This window comes from Coccomyxa subellipsoidea (assembly GCF_000258705.1).
Source record: "Coccomyxa subellipsoidea C-169, whole genome shotgun sequence".
Lineage (NCBI taxonomy): Eukaryota > Viridiplantae > Chlorophyta > Trebouxiophyceae > Coccomyxaceae > Coccomyxa > Coccomyxa subellipsoidea.
The window spans coordinates 809,057-832,650 of record NW_005178020.1 but is presented as its reverse complement, the minus strand read 5'-3'; the positions used below and the strand labels follow the sequence as shown (position 1 = coordinate 832,650).

Genomic DNA, 23,594 nt, shown 5'->3' with positions numbered 1-23,594 from the left:
TATGACCCAGTGGGGTGTCCTGCTCTGAGACCACGTTTGCCTCGAAGTGCATGGCACTTGTGATGAATGATGCACTCACCGACGAGTCTGGCGCTCATGACCGGGTTCTTCTCATGGTAGCCGCCCCTCCCCAGCCTTGCAGTCCCATCACATGCACTGCATATGAGCTTGCCTGCACCGCCGCACCGCTGACAAGGCAGACTCTTATCCCGCTTGAACTGCACCCGCCACTGCCCAGAGCTGAACGCTCCTGACCCTTCCCTGATGGTCACAGGTCAGCATGGAAGTCAAAATGGCATGAAGTAGATCATATTGCCTTCTTCCCGCCATGTGCGGTTCCAGGGATTGCAGACTATTAGCTCAGAGGGTATGCAAGACAAACAAGGCAGTGACTGACTGTTGAGATCTGAACCAACCTGCGGTGGAATTGCTGCTCTTCTGTCTCGCGATCCAAAGTAGCTGTGTCGGAAGCCGTAATCCTAGATGCAAACGGACGTGACCATCTCAACGGAACTAGTCGACAGGCCCTGAAAAGTTCAGGCCTTTGGCAAAACCCTCCGAAACGGAGGTTCATCTACAGGAGATGCGATCTGCCCTGCAATTGAAGACTATCTACCCAAGCACAAATGTGTGGCGATGTAGCAATTGAGTGAACAGATTTATGCAGCAATGTCCCGAGAAACACTCCAAGGTACAAGATGGAAAGGCCCCAAATCTCCTACAGTGCCTTCCAATTGAAAAGCACAGCCACCATCCGATATAGAAGATCAAAAGAAGTGATGATGGATGGTCAGATGCGTTGCAATCCGAATTAAGATAATGCGATCGTGTCCTATGTCAGAGTCAAAATTTCCCCATCCTATTCAAAACCCTGCCCAGAGAGGGGATTTGACTCAGCATGCATGTCCAGAAAGTTTTTAATCTTTGGGATGGCCTGCACAGGCACTTGCTGCAGAGGTGCCCTGGGGTTGGCCCGCAGTTGCGTCCTGGCAGTTGTGTACCAGATCTAGGCTATGCCGATGACTTTGCTTTGCTCGCCACCACACCTGCTCATTTGCAACGCTTGATTGATGCAGCTGCTGAGTTTTGTGAACAAACGGGAATGGTCATCAGTGTTGACAAAACAAAGATTGTGGTGTTCTCTTCAAGTTTGCCAGGACCTTTTCAATGGCTTTGTGGTGGTGCGCCTTTACATTGGGTTCAGCAGTTTGAGTACCTGGGTGCCCCTTTTGACGGTGCCCAAGGCATTAATCTCACCTTTGGCAAGCTTCACAGGAACATGTGGGGTGCGTGGGCACAGCTCAGGCAGCAATATGGGAAGTTGCATTGCAGCATGTCAGCTGGCCTGTTGTTGCGCCTATATGATGCATGTGTGCCGCCGACTGCCTCCTACGGTTGTGAGGTGTGGGGCCTGCGCAGCCTTCCTGGTGGCGACAGCCGGCGGGGCCGGGCTGCCTTGGCCTCCTCTCACCTGAAAATTCTGAGAGACATTGCTGGCGTCCCCACCTCTGTGCATGGTGCCATCTTGCTTAAGGAGTTGAATCAGCAGACCCTTGATTGTGTGTGGTGGCGGCGCATTATCAAGTTCTGGAACAATTTGGCTGCCTTGCCTGCAAATAATTTTCACAGGCAAGTGGCCCTTGATGATTGTTGGGATGCCATAACCCGTAATGTTAAGAATTGGGCTTGGGCCTTCATGCGGGGCTTGCGCCGGATTGGGTATGAGTTTGTTATTCGGTTTGACACCCTTGTTCCTGTGGAAGTTGATGCTGTGATGCAGCTGCTAGATGCGCAAGCACTGCAGGTTTGGGATGACATTGACATTTGCCCTAGGACCTGCCCGTCCAGCAATGCCACCTTGTGTACATATCACAGATGGTTTGCTAGGCCAGCTTGTGTGCGCCACCCTTGCCAGCTCTTACAGCAGCCTTTGAGTGCCCGTTGCTTGCGTATACTGTTGAAGTTCAGGATGGGTTGTCATAGTCTGCCCAATGTCTCGGGCCGCTGGGCAAGGATTCCCCGGCCCCAGCGTTTGTGCATGCGTTGTGCCCAGCAGGTTATTGGGGATGAGCGCCACCTTGTGTTTGAGTGCCCTGCCTTGCAATCTGTTCGGGACAGATATCCTGGGCTGTTTGGTGCAGCCATTGTGACGATGCAGCAATTCATGTGGCAGTTGGACATTGTTGGTGTTGCACATTTTGTGATGGATTGTTTTGATTATTTGGATGCTGCCAGTTCATCCAATCAGCCCTAGGCGGCTGGAGTGATGTAATCTTCCTTCCTTCCTTGGGAGGGGAGGGCGGCAACTGTGGGCACACAGGTCATGGAACACGGTGTAAGGACAATTACTTGGGGGGTCGATGTTTACACATACAAGTTGCATGCATGTCGCCTATTCGGGTTCCACGGGTGCACCACCCAGAACCTGCAAAGGAATTTAAACTGCTACGTGCATAATATTAAAATAGCCTGCTCCGTCTACATCAGAGATATACATACGATCGTGATCCCTTCTGAGGCGATCACTAGATGTATTTGGTCAAGTGTAATGGTAAAAAAACGATGGCTGCCCAGCTGGAGCAAATGTTATCAAATCCCTGACCCCTAGCTACGACCAGGCACTCCTCAGCACGGTGCTCAGCAGTCACATCTGAAATAAAAATGAAAGACGAAAAGCGCAAGCAAGCTGAGATCATTTAGAGACGCAGTATAGAGCATCAGCCTCGGCTGACACAAAATACGCACAGCATTCTCAGGGCGGCTGCATCTGTCACATTCTCCCTTGAATTATTTAAGTAATGCAGCCATGCGCCTGCAGCGACAAATAGTCATTTGGCATGCATCCGCGTGTCCATCAGACGGCGTCCTCCCCGGTGCCGGTGGCGGCTGCGGCGCGGCGCTGCTGCGGCCGGAGTGGCGCGCGCGGCGAGCCGTCGGGGTTGCTCGCCTCGTCATCCTCCTCCTCAGCCTCCACCGCCACCGCCTGCGCGCATGCACAAAAGAAGATTAGTCGCCTATTCATCAGTAAGCATTGCTACCACTCTATCTGAAAAGAGCCTGCGAGCAGACAACAGGACCCAATGCTGTCAGCAGTCATTCATACACTTTGTGGTAGAGGCAGATGTGCATCAGTTTGTGCCGTGCCGTGAATGATGATTGGATCATTTTCTGCATGTGTCCTATCCGTTCACAACCCCTGGGACTCCAGCAGGCCTCTCATCCTTATTCCCTTGTGCTTTTCTGTGGCGAGTGATTTACCAAAGCTATGTGGCAGATCTGCTCTGGCATGCTAATCGCTTATCGCATTTCTACCCGGCGCAGAACCACACAGTCATTCTCCACCCGGCCAGTCACATTCATCCACAAAGCGGAAAAGATCCCTGGATTAAAAGCGGCTGGGGGCTAGAGAGACAGCACAGAAGAGTGTGCACCTGCTCTCCCTTGAGCACGGCGTCCATCTGGCGCGCCTCGGCCATCAGCTGCTCGTGCGCTGCCTCGTCGAATTTGAGTGCGGGCGCCAGGTAGGCGTTCTCCTCGCTGCGCCTGTCATCCTCAGTCATCAGGCCTGCCAGCTCCTGCGCGGGGCCAAGGGTCATTGTCAGAGGGGTTTCAAGGTTTTCAGGCCTTTTCTCGATCCCCTCACAAGCACACAAAACTATGCAAATGGCATCCTGAGCAGATTATAGCAAAGAATGCAAGCTGCGCTGCTATCTGTGCTTGTGAGGAGATTGTTGTCTGTGCAAGTCATAGCAGGCTCCCATTGGAGGATATAGGACTCATCTACTCAATAAAAATGCCAGACTGGCCTGCACCAAGGCAAGCTGAGCAAGGATCAGCTGAAGGTGATTTAGCGAGGAGCATGAATGGCCGCCCAGATGGGTGACTTTTGAGAAAATCCCAGTACAAAAGGGCCGGCACATTTGAGCAGGAGCTGCCGAGGCATGTGATTTTTATCAATCAGCAAGTTAAAAAGCAAGCAAGCTGACCTGGTCGTGGCGGTCGAGGTCGACGGCGTTGCGCAGGGACATAACCTGGAAGGGCTTCTCGAAGATGCCGGCGCATACACGCGCGAAGATGACGGTGAAGAACAGTAATGGCACGACCACACTGCTGGTGTAGCTTCCCTTGGCTCCCAGGATGCCCACCATGAACAGCTGGAAGGTGAACAGCGCCGTGATCACCTGCCAGTACACCGTCGGCCACAGCTGCGCGCACAGGGAACGCCTCAGGCAAGGCGTCAGGGCTGTTGCATTGCTGATTGCTGCATGCGCCGTCTGACACTGCTGCATGTGCTGTGCTGATCAAGGGGTCAGTAGAGACGAGCAGTCTTCCTAGCTATTGCAGAGAGCCTGCGTGCCGCTGGCATTGGCAGCCGCCCTGACATTTTATACATTCCATCTTTGCATGCGAACCGGCAAGTTGCAAATAACATGGAGTTGTGTACTCCCACAAGGTGGTTGTTGGAACCTTGGGCGCGGCCGCACACATGCAGGCATTCTACCTCTCAGCTCCCTTTGGATATTTCTGGTTCCAAAGTCCAGCAGGTTCAGCACCGGCTGCCTTGGTCCCGACAAATACCTACCCAGAGCGCAAATCTCGCCTCTGTAAAATTAATGCATGGCAGGGTGAAGGGTCTTCAGAAAAACAGGAATGCACCTGGCCGCCGCTCTCATACTCGCTGGTGTAGACGTAGAGGAGGTTGTACTTTTCGGTGCCGGTGGTGATGAGGAAGTAGATGAGGCACATGGGGCAGATTATGGGGTTCATGATGCAGAACACCAGGCCCAGCAGGATAGTGATCGTGTGCTGAGGCAGCTGCACAGCACCACAGAGAAGTCTTCAGACCATGTTGACTATAGAAAATCGCATCGCAACCATAAAATTGCCAGTTGGAGTTTTAGGTTCTGCCAAGCACAACAAAGACATGCCACATGTCTTTCGAACGGCATAGTATAGACTGCAGTTGCGCTGTCAAAACCGTCCTTGTAAGCATCTTGCACCAAACATTTATTGCGCTGCATGCAGGACATGTGGAGCGCAGAGCAGCAGTAGACGAGGACTTGGGAGCACAGCTCGGAACCCAAAAAGGGTGAGTGGGGCGCACAATACGTCCGTATTTCATGGTCTGCCGCTGCCACAGCCGCGCCTTGGCCCGCTCGGTGGCGGCTATGCGCGACAGCAGCCAGAACAGGACCAGGCCCACGATGCGCAGGAAGCCCACAGGGGTCGCCGCCAGCGCCTGCAAATACAATTATATCTGCACAATTTGTCATCCTTCATACATTTCTACTTTCTGCGCTGACATTGTGCCTTTCTGGCCAGGTGGTGAACTACAGCGACTCAAACAACAGAGACGCTCACAGGATTCTATCATTTGAATGTATTGCGACCCGTGGCTTCCTTGCACTTTTTCAATTTGGGGGGGAATATTCAAAATCAAACATGAATCCCATGCAAGATCTCCAGGTCAAGAGAGCAATCCCTGATGGCAGACACAGCACAAGGGAATTCTTGACATGGAAACTTGCAGAACGGCTGATGCTGTGTGGCTTGAACATGGTGAGCCGACACAGGGCACTCGAAAGGCTTGGCATTGGTCCAAGGCACTGGCTGCATGTTAGCATGTTGTCAGAGGGATTGGGAAATGGACTCGTTCCCACTCATAAAGACCTGACATTTTCACTTGCTCTACCAGAACCTGTCTTGCAGCTGCATCTGGGAATGGAATGTATATGAGGATGGCGCACATTGAGCTCGATGAAGGTGAGGAAGAAGATGGAGGTGAGGGGTGCTGAGGTGCCCAGGGTGGATACGATGGATGTGGGGTTGTTGATGAGCTCGCGGGCCTGATTTAAGAAGGAGCCCGCAATAAAGGAGCCCAGGAAGACCGTGATGAACTGCGCACCACCCACACAATTGCTGAGATCAAGGCCACTGTTAACACGTCATTCTCAAAGGGAACCTGGCATCACTTGTTCAATCAAGGTGAACTCATACAAGAACTGAAAAGGGTCATTTGTATGACTCTTGCATCCTTGGTCCCAGGTAAGCCTGATAGCTTTCTGTGGCACTGACAGCGTGCTCCCTTCTGACTCCACTTTGCCTCACGCGGTCAATCTAAGGCAGCCATCACTTACGAAACACTTGGCAGTGCGCCTTCCATTTGTTGCAAGATTTAGTCAATGGAAATTCACTGGAGGGGAAATGCAGACCTGGAAGATGTAGTACTTGGTGATGACAGAGAAGTCGATGGAGCTCCTGGAGGTGAGGCCCTGGATGCGGCCCATGAACGCCAGTATTATGGGCAGAATCGCCAGGAAGATCTTCAGCACCAGGCCTGCATGCACAAGATTTTGATCAACTTTCTGTTGCTTACTAACTTGAAATCAAGCCATGCCATGCATTGATGAGCAATGTGCCAGGGCGCCAAAGAAAGCTGTAAACAATTTACTTTGTGGGGCGCAGCATTGCAGCACATGGGGCATGGAGGGCTTGATATTGCATGCCAGGCAATGGCTACCGGACAATTGAAGTCCTACATGTGCGCCAGCAGAGACATCACTGCCTCATGGCAAATGTAGACACCCTCTGCCCGCGTCTGGCATGCAGTGACGAGGCCTTTGCAGGCGCACATGTGACGATGTTGCAACAGAATATCACATGGGTATATAGTGAAGACCCCAGCGGTATAAACATGAGCACCGTGCCGACAGTTGCTTGGTCCTGCTCGGATCTGGCAAATCCATCAAGGGGTACGATTATGGCAGCCTATAACTGCACCTTGTCTGGAGGACGCGCTTTGCCTCTTGGTGGAAAAGCGTGTAATAATAAGAAAAGGAAATGAGGGCGCGCCTGGCAGGATGGCGGTGGCAATGGACTTCACGACTGGCAGGTCGATGATGACAGCGAAGACGTGGATTTTCTTGAGCTGGTCGATGTTGATCAGTCCCTGGATGAAGATGATGGGGATGAGGTAGAACGCTGTCAGCACGAAGAAGGCCGACCACACCGCCACGAAACGCGCGCTGCGCTCCCACGACCGCCACCTGTCAAGCATTTGTCGACTTAAGTAATTCCATGGAATCAAATGCTCCCCAGCGTTCCTTAGAGAAAGAGGAATGCAGCCATCAAGGCAGAGTGAGCGATAGAGGAACAGAGCGGCCTCACTATGCAAATGCAATCTCTGCGCAGCGCACATCTTTATATGATATTATTGCAGATGGGCCAAGAATATTGAGATAATGAGTGAAGGCCTGCCTGATTTTTTCCAGAAACTAGATCCCACTCAACTAGAGTCTGATCCAGCAACTGTGACGCGGTGCAGCCGCAAGTCATCCAGCAAGTACGGTAGTGAGACCAGGGAGCTGAACCACACACCAGGAGAGCAAGCGCCAAGAAGGGAGGAAGGGCCGCCTTGCAGTATCAAGTGGATTTCTCACGGAGATTGGACAAAATAGAAAAGGTGTTAAACCTTAGGTTGCCCCAGACGACCTCCTCGTGGCCGGGCGCCGCGCTGACCTTCCAGGTACTGGTGTCGTGGTGCTGCGTGCTCGTGGTCGCCTTCACCTGGGAAACGTACTTCCTGCAACAAGCCCTAATCCTAGTCAGAACATGCCAGCATTTTTAAAGAGCACATTCTGCGCTCTGCCCAAAGTCTCGTCCAGGGCACCATCTTCTGTGTAATTGCTAACCAGCAACGAGGAATTTCCCCAGGAGCTGTCGGGCGGTGTGCCCAACATCCACATGGAAGGGAGCTCCGGAGCACTGGAGTATCTTAAGCAAATGAGTCCGCAAAAAAGCTGAATAAACACCACTCCCTAGGACTAGCACCCTACTAGAGCACTGATGCAGGAGGTAGAGAGAAGCGCACTTGAAGGTTACAAATGCGCTGGGCACGCTCTTGTCTTTGGTGCGCTTCTGCTCCTCTAGGATCAGCCGCCGCACCTCGTTCATGCGGTCCCGGTAGAACTGCAGCCGCACGCACACAGCCCCAGCGTCAGCCTCCAGAAGCAACATTAAACAGACAGAATGCAATGGGCTTTCTGTGCTGCTGTAGCTCAGACGGACAAGCCCAAGCAGTTGCCAGCTATGAGAACAACTGTGTCACATGGGTCCTCGGCAGGCGGCCCACGCAACAGAGCAGTCCACAGGAAGCAGCAAGTGCGCAAGCTGAATTCACAGAACTGCACCAGTAGGGACATGTTTCTGTTCCCACCGTTAGAGAGAGCAACCTTGGCGATGACCAAAATGTAGAATGTAACGATGCACCTTCTACTTGGCCACTACTTATCTTGGGAGGATGGGGTCTCACCTCCAGAGCATCCACCTTGACGGGCTTCACGCCGTATCTGTCCCGGCCCCAGGCACCATACTTTACCCCCACCACATTCTCCTGCACCATCAGAACACATACTTCGATTAACTTTTCTTGATAGCAGTCGCAGCAAACAAAAGTGCATCACTGAACAAAGCATGCAACTTTGCCAGGATTGGCTCGCCAAAGCCATAAGACTCAGAATAGCGGACTCATTGGTCTGGCCAAGTCACTGCTCTAGGAAAGCAAAACTGATCAGATCAAAACGCAGGATGCAAAGACACCCAAGATGCAGTCAATTCTATCTAAATCTGAGAGGAGCAACACTGGTTGCGTTCATAATGAGGCGTGCCTTCTTGCGCTTGATGGGCTTGTGGCGGCGTTTCTTGGAGGTGTAGTCATCCACCAGGTCCTCCAGGTTCCTCTTGAGCTTCTCATACTCGCCACAGAGGCCGTTCAGGTCCGCCAGGTCATAGCACACATGCACCGCCTCTATCTCCCCAGGAAAGAGCTCCTGGTACTCCTGCTCCACCATCTGCATAGACAGGCCCAGGATAACTTATGTAAGGTATGCATGCAGTTTTGCAGTTGATCCTATTTGCTTCAAGTGTCTCATGCAGCAAGGCTTGCAGCTTCAATGTCAAGTATGATCCAAAATCCCTTTGTCCCAATCTGGCTGGATAATATGAGCATTCTTGCCAGCGTCAGCATCATGCCAATACAGAGAGGAAGGCCCTTCTAAACCAACCAAACACCTTTTGAAAATATTTGCTGCGGATCACATGTGCTGGCAATCTGGGCAGAGGTGGGTACCTGCTGCACTGTCAGGCCATCCTCCAGGAGAGCCTCAGCCTTGGACCAGGGATCCTGGTCTGTCACAGATCTGAAGGCAGCGTCCAGCTCCGGTGGATCGTTCGCAAAGTCCGGCTCCTCTGCCGGCTCCGCCTTCCAGGCACCAGGCGATGCCTGCGCGCCACCATCCCTCGTCATTTCCCCATTAATTTATACGGCAGAAATAAAAGACATATTATTTCTCTCATGCCACGGCGCCAAGCATGCTGCTCACTGGACACTACCCAGAGCTGCATATGGACAGATCAGCGCAGTACAGTAGTACAACTTGTCTCCAATCAGGCAGTCCTGAGTTTTGACCGGCCTGTAGATCTTTGCAAATGTACAAAAAGAAAATCCCTGCTGCAATCACAAGCATTCTGAATATAACCTCAAGCCAACACGGCAGTGCATGCTTGAGGGGCGACAGAAGGGCGGCGCACAGCGTCGGCGGGCGGCACAGAGGAGGTGGGGCCTCCCTTAACAAGGGGGGCCTGCTGGGACTCGATCATCTCCTGCCGGGCGGCCTCGATGGCCGGGTCCACGGCGTGCACCGAGGGGATGCTGCCACGGCTGGGCAGCGCCTCGGGGGCCTCAAAGAACATCGCGTCGCTCCCGCTGCGCTGCGGCGGCGCCGCCTCCCTGAAAGGCACAGCAATCACGCATCAGATTTGTACTTAGTGTGTGCAGATTTTCTGTAAGGTTGCTGCATGGTTTTCGACTTGCAAGGTAGCCCTTTCTCTTATCTCTGGGCGCTTGCAAGAAGCGATAAGGAGGGTTATCTGCTAAACTTTAAAGTGGCACCGCAGCCTGGTGCTGAGGTATTCCTGTTGAGAAAGATTTGAAGTTGGATCGTATATATGGCAGATCTGCCACAGCTGAAGGCGCTGTGGAAGTCCTACCATGACATTCATGATGTGGATGTGCTTCTGGTGCCCACCACGCCAATCACTGCACAGCCTATCGATGACGTGGAGCCTTATGTCAGCATCAATGGCCGCAAGGTGCATTGCCTGCTTCATTTTAACCCCTTTCTCTAGAAAATGTCCCATTCACTGGCTACCTCACAAACTGAGGATGGGACCTGTTTTTGCATGCATATCTCAAAGCTCTGCCTTGATGTCTTCATCTCCGTTTCTCTCCAAAACAACAGTCTCAAGAGGTCGATCTGGATCCTCTCAACAGAAGCCTTGCCCAGTGCGCAAAAGCAAGGCATGAAATCTGACATGTCATCTTCAAGCAGCAGCCACACCTGTTTGTGAGGTTGTTGGTAATGCGCCCAGTGGTGGCCTTGAGCCCCTTGTTGCCCACGTCGACCACCTTTGACACAGTCTTCTTCAGGGGCTCCTTCACGACGCCCGGCAGCACGCGCAGCACCGTGGTGTCCGCCCGGTGCATCAGCGTGCCAAATTGAATGCCGGGAATATCCTGAACAATGCGCTCCTCCCCATCAAATGTCAACCTTTGCCAGAGTATGTACAATGACACAGAAGGTCAGATGCATGGTAAACCGCAGCAATGACCCACTTCTGTCAGTTTACCACAGCCATGTAGTCTCCTATAAGGCCCAAGGCATCGAGTGATGCATGCCCGACGCAGACACGTCCACGGCACTGAAGAGAAGCTGAACAGTTTCTATACTAAATTTGTCTCTTTAGTTCAACATTGGAACCTACCTGGACCTGTGCTGTGCGTGCCTGCACCCCCTCAGCCTGCTGCAAGAAGCGCAGCCGCAGCGCCACTGCCGACTTGCTGTACTTCCACAGCAGCTGCAGCCACATCAAGCATCATTTGAGCATGCAATCCTCATGAACCCTTCATGTCACACACACCTTTCAAATTTTAGATTTGTCATAATTGCGTGACGCTGCTTGACAGAAAGTTGCAAGGACCGTGGACGCATCCAGGGGTCACCACTGCATGATGTCTGGAGACTAGCATGACAAAACCTCTGCTGACACGCATGAGGACTGCTGGTACCTCACAAGGCAATTTATGTCAGGAAGATTTCAGAGCAAAGGGGGTGGGTGGACTTACATTGAAGACTACCAGCGTCACCACCCATGCCATGAGGCAGTGGATCCACAGGAGGCTCGATCTGTCGCTCACGTTTGACATTGTCAGCTGCGCAAAAAGACAGGACAGTTAGAAGGCCCATTCTGCCATTGCGACGCACAGCACAATGACAGGCAATATCATGCATGACATGATGCCTTACAGGAGTATGCACAAGGGACATGTGGCCCGAGCATGGCACAAAGAATGCAATGCTCTCCTAAGAGATGACAAATGATTTGTAACAGGCTGCCCACACAAATGAATATTAAGAGGCAGCTCGCACCGTATCCATATTGTTGGGGACATAGTTCTTTGGTCTCCACTTGGGGTCGTACAGTGTCGTGTATCCCGCAAATTGCGGCCCGAGATCCGGAATTGGCGGGACGTCTGGCTTGAGGCGCCACCACATGAGGCCTGGCGGGGCAGGCGGCGTCACTAGGTAGAAATCAGGCGGCTGTAAGGTGCACAGAGCCAACGCATTAGGACATACCATGACAATCCAGGGTACCAGGATCAATGCATGCATCACAAGCACAAGGACAGCAGATCTATGCATGCTCTCTGACTCTTTCCAGCACATGAACGATGAACAAAACTGACAATTGAGGCCTGTGGGATTACGCACATTGATGCCCTGCACATTGTCAGCTGGAGGGGGCGGGGGTGCGACTGGATCGAGGGGCGGTGGCGGAGGGATCCAGTATGTGTAGTTGTTGGGCTGCAGGATATCCTCAGTGAACTTGTACACGTTCTTGCCCTGCACACACCATGAGCATGCTGACCTGCTTAGTGCTGGAATGGTGCAACTGAGCAGTATGACAGAGCATGAAGGCATCTGGAAGCTGCATGCATCAGCTTCAGCGCAATGGCAAGGTCTGCAGGATGCATAGGGTTTCGACTCAGAGTTCAATACATCGGTTCAAGCAGACAAGCGTCTCTTACCACCAGGTTGACTGGCAGGATGACCGCACAGCAAAGGATGGTCAGATAGAAGAAAAGCTCAATGCCTGCAATGGCAGCAAATGATTTAAGTCTAAGTACAACATGATCGCTTTACTCGTCCGATCAAAACTGCAATCAAGCAACCACTCACCAAAGGAGATGATACGCATGTAGACTGCCGCATCAAAGCCCGCAATTTTCAAGAGATCTTCCTCCGTCGTCTTGTAGACAGGGATGAGCCATCCCCAGAATGACAAAGGCAGACGCTTTGGCTTGTGTTTCAAACCTCGTGTGAATCTGCAGTGCACACAAAGCACCTTGCTGACTGGTAGTTGAGGATATAAAGGTCCAAATTCAACAAGTGACAGCCACAAGCGTGTATCCTAGACCAAGTGATGTTCTTGCTTCAGGATTCTCAAATGAATCGAAGTCTCACCTCTTCGGAGCATAGAATTTCTTACAGAGACTGGACATGCGCGCAAAGCCGAAGAAAATGAAAACCACGATAGCGATGACGCAATAGAACCCAAATGAAATACCGAAGGATCTGCCATCGGCTGCCATGGTTCAAATGCAATCAATGCAAATGAAAGTCAAGCAAGAACGGATTGCTGTACTAGGCCTCCTTGGGTTGGGAGCACGCCTGAATGAATTGACTGAACAGCTGTCTCTCAGAAATGGTCATCAGACCATCGCGGTATTTAGTAGCTCTCTGAGCTTCATTGCATCATTCATTGACGCTCCGAATCTCGGCGAGATTATCTCGCTTCCTTGCAATGCAGGGATCAACTTCCATTTGACCCCGAGATTACCACTGTACTTGGGGTTTCATGAAAGCCCTAGCTAGGTTTGCATGATTGAAATTTGAGACACTCTACTTTCCTGGTAAGCTAGCATCATAATATAGCATCCAAAAGGTGTTCTAAAGGTGCATATTGTCTATCTTGACAACCACAATACCTCAGGTCACCGGCCGCATTGCGAAGTACGGTCACAAGGTCGTCCAAGGAAGAAGATGGGGAGTTAATCTGAGGAAGACAGCTGGCACGCAATGTGGACGGGCTTGAGCCAGTTTACAAATGCGCTGAAAGAGCAAGCTGAGTCAGTTGTGCGAGAGTCAGGCCTAGACGGCCAGTTGGTGCGGGTTCATCCATCTTGCACTCTGCAAGAACTCTCAAGCTAGGAACCCCAAATTTCAAGCCATGGTCGACCCTGTCCCACCAAAAATTGACACTGTATTCACGCGATTGTTTGTGTTCTCGAATTAACTCTGCATTGAAAGCATCTCAGCCTTTCCCAATGTTGCTGAAGGAACAAGCGAGGAAAGCTGCCGCTGGTCTGCTGCTTGATGTCCCTAAACCAGAGGAAGCTGCAGATCCCGACGAGTACCAAGGATCGCCACATGCTCCAGTCAGCCATTTTGCCGGATATGCCTTTCCAACGACCTCAGGTGGGCACAGATCTGCTGTCTCCTTTGCCCTTGAGTAAAGCAAGTCCACTTAATGATGAAGAGTAGAAGCAATACCCTGAGACTGCAATTTTGTCTCAACAGGATCAGACCCAGAAGCAGAGCTCCACGACCGGGACAGGGAATCAGTGGCATGGCATGGCCTGGATTCTGGCGGGTTCAGCGATGTGCCTCTGGGGAGCCCTCCTCAGAGAACCTCACAGACCTTGCCCCAGAGCAATGGAGTGAAGCCGCGGCTACAGCAGGTCGCTCATTCGCTGTCGCACCTCGGTGGCACCAGTTCTACCGGGTCTGAAACTGGGCCAAGGCAGCATGAGCTGCAGGCAGAAAATGCCAGCCTCCAGGAGCGGCTGAGGGCCGTAGAGAATGTGAGCAATCGCTCTCATGCCAGTACCTTCATGCAGTGATGCTGTGTCATGTCATGCATCGATCTGTTTCTCACCATCCGTTGTGCATGCACTCTGGCATCGCAGAGTGAGATATTGCAGGTCGAGTGCTTCGCATGGCTTTCTTGATCAACAGTGAGCTGCCCCTGGGGAGCATGAAGTGTATTTAGAGGGATAACAATCGCTATGTTGAATGCTTGGATGAACCATTTACCCCATGCAAAACTTTCTCTGCTATAAATTGGAAAGAATGGTCTAGAGCACTCAGAGTACTCTATCCTGCACACAGGAGGCTGTGGAGGTGCTGGGAGAGCTGGAGGAGCTGAAGGACAGGCTGGAGGCCAGCGAGGCGGCGCGCGCAGCAGCCGAGAGGCGCGCGGAAGAGGGCGCTGCGCGTTGCTCCGGCCTCGAGGCAAAGGCTGAGCGCTGCCAGGACCTGGCTCAGGCAAGACGTCTGCCTATCCCTAGGAGTCTTCAGAGTTACAGTCAAGAACATTGCCGCTGCATGCCAACGTCTGCCGAACTGGAGGTCCAAAGTTGCGGTCAAAATTTCTGTCCCTGCATGTCAATGTCTGCCAAAGTAGGATCTTAAGGTACTCATAGACAACGCTTAGGCTGTCATTATAGAGAACAGCAATAATAGAGCTGTCCTTCTATCAGCTATGTGTGACTGGAATGGTGCAGGCAAGGGAAGGTGAAGCCAGGGCCAGCGCAGAGGCAGCATGCCTAGCCAGGAATCAGCTTGAGGCAGCGCAGGAGTCCTTTCAGAAGTGCCTGGCAGAGAGCGAGGCGGCAAGGGAAAGGCTGGCCAGGCAGCTGGAGGACAGCCAGCAGCTCAGCTTGCCATCACCTGTCAAGCATGTAGGACAATGCTCATCTTCTTTCTGTTGATGCTGGTGTATTTGCATGGGCGCAAGCATGCATGTAAACTGTTAATTCATAGTCAACTTCACTAGACGCCGTTCCAACCCATGAGGATCATGTTTGGGGACATGCAATTGGGTCATGCAAATAGCATTCTCAAGGTGAATTACCAATATGTTGAAAATAACTCGCATATCTGTGTAGGTAGCTGCAGAGGACGAGGCAGCAGATGGCGCAGCCGCACCAGCAGAGGATGTAAAGGACCTGAAAGCCAAGCTGGCGAAGATCAAGCGCCAAGCAATCACCTTCAAGTCAAAGTTCACTGAAGCGGCGGCCGCTCGAGATGCTGCTCTCGCTGAGCTTGAAGCTCTGAAGCAGGTGTGTAGCTAGCTCGTGATTACCGAGGCCTTGCTTTCAATGCTGCATACATCAGAATGGGAAGCAAGATGTCCTGTTATATCCTTGCCGCATATGCCTGTTTTGGAGTAATTGTGAAAAGGTCTTGTGGGGTTGTGTGACAGGTGCACGGAGGGGCGGATCCGGCAGTCTCTGGCGTGGAAAATAGCAACGCTGTGAATAAGGAGATGGAGCAAATGCAGGAGCGCTTGACCGAGGCAGAGAGTCAATGCCAGGCACTGGGAGAGCAGCTGCGGGAGTCACAGGAAGCATGCACCTCGCTGGCCTCAGAGAAGGCAGAACTGGCAGCCCAGATCTCCCAGCTGAGCGCTCAGCTCAAAGAGCAGCAGGCGCAGATGGCTGCAGAGGCCCTCAATGCACAGCAGCGGGACAGCGAGCTGGAGGCTCAGCTGCAGAAGCTAGAGGAGGCCCACAGCGCTGCCCAGGAGAGGGCAGGGGGCATCGAAGCACGCGCTGCCCAGCTCGCAGGGGATCTGCAGTGGCTGCAGGAAGAGCGGGAGGCTCTGGAAGCTTCCCTGCGCCAGCAGAGGGCGGCGGCAGATGCCTCAGAGGCTGCCCTGCAGGCAACGGAGGCATATCACAGTAGGCAGCTTGAGGATGCTACCGGCAGATTGGAAGCCGCTGTGGCAGAGCTGGAACGGGTGAAGGAGGAGAGAGCAGCGCCGCAGTCTGAGCTGGGAAGGGCGCAGGAAGCGCTGGCCAGCACAGCTGCACCCGCAGAGATCACTTTGCAGAACGGGGATGACAGGCATGCGGCTGCGGAGGGCAATGGGAGCATGGCAGACACTGGAGCCATGCAGTCAAACCCGCTGTTCTCCCCGGCAAAGGGAGGGAACTCTACTGCCATGGAAGGGGCGGAGGAACCGCCAGGGAAGAACAAGCCCGCCAGGGGCAAAGCCGCTGCAGCCAAGCGCATCGCCGAGCTGCAGGAGGCTCTCCGGGAAAAGTCCCAAGACCTGGACAGGATGACTAATGAGCTCGCGTCGGCGCAAGCGGCGCTGGCCGAGCGCTCGGCAGAGGCCGAGCGGCTGGCTGCAGAGCTGGTGGCAGCTTCCGAGAAGCTGCAGGCGGCGTCTGCCTCCAGCAAGGACGGCCTTGCCGAGCTGCAGGTGCAGCTGGCCGCGGCGCGCGGAGAGGCAAGCAGCCGCGAGGCCTCGGCGGCCGGCGCGGCCGAGGAAATTGCCGCGCTGAAAGCCGCTGCCGCCAGCGCTGTGGCGGAGCGCGACGGCCTCGTTGCGGAGCTGGCATCGGTGCAGCAAGAGGCGAAGGAAGCTGCCGAGGAAGCCGCCCGGCATCTGCCCGCTGCAAACGGCGACAGCGCCGCTTCCGCGGCGGCCGGTCACCAAGAAGAGGTGGAGGGTCTACAAGCGAGCCTGGAGGCTGGGGAGGCCCGGGCGGCGCATCTTATGGAGCGCTTCGACGAGCAGCAGAAGCTGCTGGAAGCTTCCCAAACTGAGCTGCAGGAAGCTCTGTCAGAGGCCAGGACGCAGGCGGCGGCAGAGGGCACTGCCGCCGCAGCTGCGCGAGAAGAGGCCAAGACAGTCGGCTGTGAGCTTCATTTGGTTCAGGAGGAAGTTACTCGGTTGCAGGGAGCTCTGCAGCAGGCGCAGGCTGCAGAGGCGGATGCAGCAGTGTCCAGCAATGAGCTGAAAAGCCGCATCAGCGCTGCAGAAGAAGTCACTTCACGGCTGCAGGTCAGACAGCTTCCCACTAGCCAGACCGAAGCATGCACGCGTGTGTTTTCCTGCTGTTTGTCAGTGTCCCTTTTAGTTCGCCGGTACTTTGACCACACCAGAAGGGTGCACTCTATCTTGCTTTATCCTGAAAAATGGCAGTTATCTATACAGCAAGCATCGCTGTTCCAATTGCCGACAGGAGGATGTGAGACGGAAGGAAGAAGAGCTCAAAGCTGTGAGAGGTGGCGCATCTGTGGAGTCAAATTTGGCAGCCTCTGCCATCAAACAGGTGAAGTTTATCAAGTGCAAGATATTTCAATGCCATAGCCAGGTTCAGCAAGTGCATGTGGTTTTTGCTGCCGGGGCATGTTTGAGTCAATATGCTGTAGAAACTATGACCTCATTTGTGATTAACATGTATACATGCATGCAGGGTAATCAGCGCGCAGAGGAGGCAGAGCAAGCTGCTGCGCAGGCTGACGAGAGAGCTTCACAGGCTGAGCAGCACTTGACAACAGCTGCTGCCAGAGCACAAGCTGAACTTATGGCTGCCGATTCCAGGTAAGACTCATTGAATCCCGAGTGATGTACTCTATACAAAATCAATCATGGACTCTCATAAACCAAGAGCGTCACGCACAAAACATGTTGTATGAAAGGAGTGACTGTGATGCCAAATCACTCACTTTTTCTGTCTGGGCATGGTTGAATTTTGAATACTAAATCTGCGCGTGATTACCGTGAATTTCTAATAACGTGATAAGAATTAGACCTCAACGGAGCACTCGTTGCATGTCCAAGGGGCTGCCCTGTGCTGCAGGAGGCGGGAAGCAGAGTCACAGAGGGACAGGCTGCAGGAGCAGCTCGACCAGGCCCAGGCCGAGGCGCAGGTCCTCAGAGAGGCTCTTGAGGCCGAGCGCTCGGCCGCGGCGGCCGACGCGGCGTCGATGCAGCACCGGCTGGAGCAGGAAGGCGCGTCCGCCTGCAGCCGCGCGCGCAATGAGGCGGCATCCGAATGGCAGAAACGCCTCCAAGAGCATGCCCAGCAGTCAGACGCTGTGCTGGCAGAGAAGAGCGCCGCCCTGGAGGTGCGGCAGTCACTAATGTTGTTCCAGTCGCCCTCTGATTTGTGGGTGCTTTTAGGGCGTGTGATGTACCGTTCTGTTTTTTGTGATTAGGAGTCGACTGCGTCATCCGCATACTATTCACAGCCGCAACATGCTGTGGAGGTAGTCCTTTCTGGTTAGTCATTTTTGATCAACATTCTGCAAAAGTCTAAGCATGTTTTGGGCAAACGCTGCTTCAAGGGATTCTGTATTATTATCCAAACTGCCTTTTGAGAAGCAGTCTTCTTGTGCACAGAGGGCTGAGGCTGATGTGGAGCGGCTGGAAAAGGCCCTGAACGAAGCTGGCACTGCGGCCCAGGCGCTGAGCGATACCCGTGCGCTTACAGAAGGATTGGAACGGTAAGTAATCCAAGAAAGACATTGCTGCATCGATTACTCTGATAATCTTCAAAGCAAGGGGGCACATGCACTGAACCCACTCCCGGCTGCTTGGCATGGGCTGCATCCTCCCGCCTCTCACATATGGTATATTGGTCAAAATCCTAATCTTAAGAAAAATGCAGCTGTTAGTCTTCCTCTGCCAACACCAGAGAAGTGTGTCAGATATGGTTGTGGGGACCCTTTGTTCATGACAGCTTCTGGGCTGCAGGGATCTTGGTGAGACCAGGAAGCAGCTGGTAGAAGCAACGGGCCAGCTGGACACCGTGAGGCAGGAGGCAGCGGAGGCGCAGTCGGCCGCAATAGAGCGGCAGAAGAAATTCTCCATGCTCAACGCCACATTCAGGAAAAAGGAGGAGGGTCTGCTCGCGCGCGTGGAGGAGGCTGAGTCAGCGGCCAGTCAGCTGCGGGCCGAGGCGGCCGCCGCACAGCACCTCGCGACGCTCGCCCAGCAGGTGGGCACTTCACTCACTGATCCATCACTTGCACTATCAGGCAGTTGTGGCACTCACCTTGGTAAAAGCTCTGATCTGTGTCTGCTCACGACCGCTTGCTGAGAAGAGCTGCGCAATGGTGCGGAGGCATCGTGATGTGACATTTCTTTCAGGATTGACGACACCGCTTGCTCCTCAGTTTCTCAAGATGCGGCAGCACGGCATGCTTGTGTATCGTGATGTACTGTCTTTAATTGGGTGATCTTCGCTCTGAGATGCTCTAGTGCCCACCGCAGGAGGCGCAGCGGTTGGAAACGCAAGCAGGGGAGCAGGCGGCGCGGCTGGCAGCGGCCGAGGCGGCGTGCGCGGCGGCCGAGCGGGGCCGCGAAGATGCGCAGAGGATGGCTGCGGAAACTGCCGCGCAGCTGGTGGCAGCTCAGACGCAGCTGGCGTCCGCGCAGGCTGCGCGGTCAGAGGCGGCTGCCGACGCTGCGAGCTTTGAGGACCGCGTGCATGCAGCCGTGTCTGGTGCGCTCCAACGCTCCTCTCTCACAGTTGAAGGATATCAGTCACCTTAACGTTGTGTGCCAGCCTGTCAGTGGTTGCACCCCTATGCAAGAAGCCTGTTGGGGTACTCTTGTGTATTGATTCTTATTTGGGCATCCAGTGTGCAGTAGACATGGCCACAGCGTCTGACCTGTCCTTCCTATATAAAGTCATTCTTTGAGGCAGTGTATGCCAAGACAGTGCATGCTGCCTCAAAATTGTTCAATCGATTGATTTTTTGAACAGCTGCCATCCTTATCGGCAGTTTGAGACATGCCACCAGCGCTCTTCTGACAGCGCTTGTGTGATTGCTGATGCAGTCCGGGAAGAGGATGCGGCTCAGCGAGTGAGGGAGGCAGAGGAGGCCCAGGTGGCGGCCGAGGCTCAAGTGAAGCAGGCGGAGGCGCGTGCGGCCGCAGCCGAGGCGGCCAAGATCGAGCTCTCGCTGAAGCTGGCCGACGCCCTCAGCCAGGAAGAGTCTGCTGATGATGTCTCCGCTGTGCCTACTCCAATCACCCCCAGGTATCCTCCTTCTCCCTCAAAGCTGATTTTGGACTTTATCTCACTTTCCATGGGCCAAACAATCCCATCATTTCTCACGCAGGCTTTTTTTTCTTTTCAAGTTTGCTCATAACAGCGCAAATCAGCGCCATTTCTCTGCCAGAATCAGGAAGCAGTCCAGATGCAGATGCTGAACCTGCGAAACCTGCAGCCGCGGTCTGTCTGGCGAGTCACTGTGTTTCTGTCTGAATCCCTCCTGCTGATTGGAGACTGTCCTAGAGCACACGCTTCCTCCTGCCCTGCTAGACTTCACTGCTTTCTTGTACTGTACAGCCTGAATGGCAGGTAGCTAAAGCGTTGATGCTGCAATGCAACAGGCAGACGGGGACATCAGAGGAGTGGGCGGAGCGCTATGAGGAGCTGGAGCTGGCGGCCCGGGTGGCGTCCCGGCGCGCGGCTGCGGCCGAGGCTGAGCTGCACCGGCTGAAGCAGCAGCTGGATGCCGCCGACAAACGCGCCAAGGAACTCGCATGGCAGGTGCGGGCCTCGGTACCGAGAAGTCGTCTTGAATGTTCTTCTCGTGTTCTGGTCTGAATCGCGTGCCTCTGTGTGGCAAGAAGTCAATTTGCCACTGGTTTGTTGTTGTCAGCATATGCCTGTATGCTGGTTTCAGCTTTGCACCTTGAGTGAGCCATTCTTCTGTGAGAAAACCTTTGTATTGTTTCTGGTGAGGGTGAGCTGCATTCCCTTGCAATGCTATTGCAGTATGTAGCACATGAAGCAGAGCATTTTCTCTGTTGGCGCAGATCAAGATGATCTCGGATCCGCGCCAAATAGGCGGCCAGCAAGCAGCGGGAGGCGCGCCCGCAGGAGTCGCGAGCTCTGTCATGGACATATTTGGCTGCGGTGCCAACTACCGCCGGTGAAGTCTAGCGAGCAATTGGCAAGGCATTGCACGCAGTGGAGAATTTGTCATATTGATATACTAGTTGCACAGATGCTTGCGAGCATGCAATGACCTCGGTGAGTGTTGGGCGAAGAGAGGTCTTGGCGAGATAATGGACACTTGATTTTGCTGTGTCTGGGTTTTCTGCTGGTCCTTCTGCTGCAAGAATCATGATGAGTGCCGCACAGTAGTGGGTCTGGCAGACAGTGCCAGCTGCATGCAAGGTCGGAAAGTGAGTCGTTACGTAACCATTAGAAATTGGTGAAACTCGCACCATTACCTTCGGGCCTCTGTGAACATACAAATTTGACAGAAGTGAAATTTCTACTCCTGCATCAGGGTTGCGTGCAAGAACAAAAAAGCAATGTTTTGTCTCATGAGACATGGTCATCTGCAAACCTGCAAGCTTACTCCCTTCACAATATGCACAAAGACAGAAATAGTCACGCAGCTGCTGGCCATGGCAGCACAATTGCAGCATTCTGAGTCTAATAAGGATCAATCCTCATGAAGTATTTTATATATAAAAAAAATATGCTGAAATTCAAAAAAGCTTAAAACTGACTTGATGACCTGATTTCCACCCGATCCTCTCATTTTCCTCCCTTGACACCCTGGAGAAGATCTGAACCTTTCCAAGAGCTGTCTGAAGGCCACTTGAACTGCGATTGTCCCCGGACATATTCACCCGCACTGCCCTAGTGCTCTGTGCGGACATCGTCAGGAAGATGCTTAAGGCAGCACACTGAGCTCAGCAGCCATGCGGCAGCAGCACAGCGGCATTCCCTCCAGTGTTATGGGAGTGGCTGTGCGGCGAGCACACGTGGCCGTCATCTGAGACCTTGATGAAGGCAAATTCCAGCAGGTTCTTCGCGCACGCGCCCTCTTCGCAATAGTAATTCGGCTCCACTGAGAAGATCCTGAACTTGTCCGCCAAAATAGCATCCAGGACCTGCAGCATTGTCCCAGCCAGACTTCTCTTAGGCAATGGCATCCCTGACATTTTCTTGACACACTGCAATAGCATCTGTGCTTTTTGTCGCACTGCAGACTCATTATGACCCCCATGAAGACTTGGGCTGCCTTCATGATCCTTACTGCTATTCCTTTCCTTGAAATGACATCAAAGACAGGTGGCATGCTCCACTTGAGGTGCATGCATCTCTTCCAGGGTCCAATCAACAGGGCAGTTGTGTGGTGCATGGATTTTTTCATGGTGTATTGAAAGGGGCGTACCTTCCAGACACGATCGGCGTTGCCAGGCCAGTGGAACTCGACGAGAAGCTGCGTGGCCGGCAGCCGCGCGCCCGGCGTGGCATAGAAGTCCCCAAACACGTCCCACTCGTGGTTCTCAATGTCAATCTTCAGCACGTCTAGCCACTCATGAGACAGAGCGCCCATGACCTGCTCTATGCCGTAGAAGCCTTTGTCATTCAATGACTCATCCGGCGCGCCGCCACCGCCGCGGCCGATGCCAACGGCGTGGAAGTGCAGGTCCGGCAGCGCTGCCAGCATGGTTTCCTCTGTCTCCTGGCTGAGGGTGGGATCGAACGTGTGCACCTCGCAGGATGTCCTGTTGAGAAGTTCTGACTCGAAGGAGATGTCGCCTGCGCTGCCCAGGCTGTAGATCATGCAAGGTCGGTCCTCCAGCAGGGCCCGCATGCCGCAGACCCACTTGCCGCCGTCTCCCAGGCGGCCCACCCGCTCCTTCAGCAGCGGGCAATTGTAATCGGGCGTGTAGAAGTCCCAGATTCGACGGAATTCGCCCAAGTCAGTGTTCGGCGTTGTGAAGGCTGACTCCGGCAAGGCATCGCGCTCCTTCTGCGCTCTCTTCCTTGCCTGCCAGTAGCTTACTTCAGTCTGCGCCCGCCTAGTGTGCGACAGCTCTAAGTGGATCCTGGTCTCCTGCGTGACTATTTGAGACCGTTGCAGATCCAATGTTGCCGATGCCAGTGCGACTTGGAGCAGGATCCACGCCGCTGCTTTCATCATTTGGTATGAGCTTCTCAATTTTTAAATACAACTTTCTGGCCTGCAACATCCCAAGAGAAGGTCAGGACAACAACAAGAATGCAGGAGGGCAGGTGTCTTCAAAGCCGAAACACCAAGAGAACCAATCAATGTCGCACCTTCCAGATTGGGAACGGATCTGCTGTACAAGACGATCTTCAGCACTGTATGCAACCTGAAAACTGACTGTCAGATGCGAATCCTCGATCAGCAGACCTCAGGTGCAAATTTCGATCAGCGGACCTCATAACCGTTACTTGTCAGGACTTATTGTCTGCCGACGCTGTCGAAGTTATACCTGACATACAATATCAAGCCTATTCTGAGCATCACGGACAATCGCCAATGATTGATAAGCGATCTGATGGCAGACGCTCATCTTAAGACGCTTCAGCGATGCACTCACCATCCCAGGTGTTTCTCGTTTGTAACCGTTGCGCTGTGTTTTGGGCGTTCCAGCAAGCCATGAATTCCAGCGCTTTTAGTACCGAGAATCATCCTTTTGCCGCGTTGTACCTTTCAAACAATGCAATGTCCTATGATCTACAACAGCTGTCTGCTTGTAGCACAGGGTTGCCACGGTACAGATCATCGCAGTTGCACTACTTGCAGCTTTTCTGATTCTGACACTCACAAGACCAAGCCAGCCTCTAGTACAAGGCTCAAGGAAATGGTCGGCGCGTATGAGAAGGAGCA

At 53.4% G+C, this 23,594-nt stretch overlaps 3 protein-coding genes across 3 annotated transcripts; 1 reads left to right on the top strand and 2 right to left on the bottom strand.

The window, feature by feature from the left end:
- Positions 1-2,351: 2,351 nt before the first annotated feature.
- On the bottom strand, positions 2,352-12,709 carry COCSUDRAFT_49267 (DUF221-domain-containing protein; the record flags this gene model as incomplete). Its single annotated transcript, XM_005643070.1, has 23 exons — positions 2,352-2,983; positions 3,432-3,575; positions 3,987-4,205; positions 4,657-4,815; positions 5,105-5,239; positions 5,748-5,846; positions 5,906-5,962; positions 6,213-6,337; positions 6,781-7,046; positions 7,472-7,582; positions 7,871-8,001; positions 8,312-8,392; positions 8,640-8,849; positions 9,128-9,280; positions 9,589-9,787; positions 10,398-10,573; positions 10,822-10,914; positions 11,183-11,269; positions 11,487-11,657; positions 11,829-11,960; positions 12,146-12,210; positions 12,297-12,442; positions 12,582-12,709. 23 exons carry the CDS (start codon positions 12,707-12,709, stop codon positions 2,855-2,857), a joined length of 3,216 nt encoding a protein of 1,071 aa, XP_005643127.1. The 3' UTR covers positions 2,352-2,854.
- A 735-nt stretch (positions 12,710-13,444) lies between these two features.
- COCSUDRAFT_60246 (hypothetical protein) lies at positions 13,445-20,868 on the top strand (the record flags this gene model as incomplete). Its single annotated transcript, XM_005643069.1, has 15 exons — positions 13,445-13,595; positions 13,698-13,981; positions 14,289-14,451; positions 14,715-14,860; positions 15,068-15,241; positions 15,385-16,974; positions 17,156-17,245; positions 17,390-17,517; positions 17,777-18,044; positions 18,319-18,422; positions 18,673-18,916; positions 19,192-19,423; positions 19,762-19,963; positions 20,320-20,479; positions 20,749-20,868. The coding sequence occupies 15 exons, from the start codon at positions 13,445-13,447 to the stop codon at positions 20,866-20,868; spliced, it is 4,056 nt and encodes a 1,351-aa protein (XP_005643126.1).
- Positions 20,869-21,639: 771 nt separating this feature from the next.
- On the bottom strand, positions 21,640-22,880 carry COCSUDRAFT_45357 (hypothetical protein; the record flags this gene model as incomplete). The annotated part of the gene is made up of 2 exons (XM_005643068.1): positions 21,640-21,840; positions 22,125-22,880. The coding sequence occupies 2 exons, from the start codon at positions 22,878-22,880 to the stop codon at positions 21,640-21,642; spliced, it is 957 nt and encodes a 318-aa protein (XP_005643125.1).
- Between the last annotated feature and the right edge of the window lie 714 nt (positions 22,881-23,594).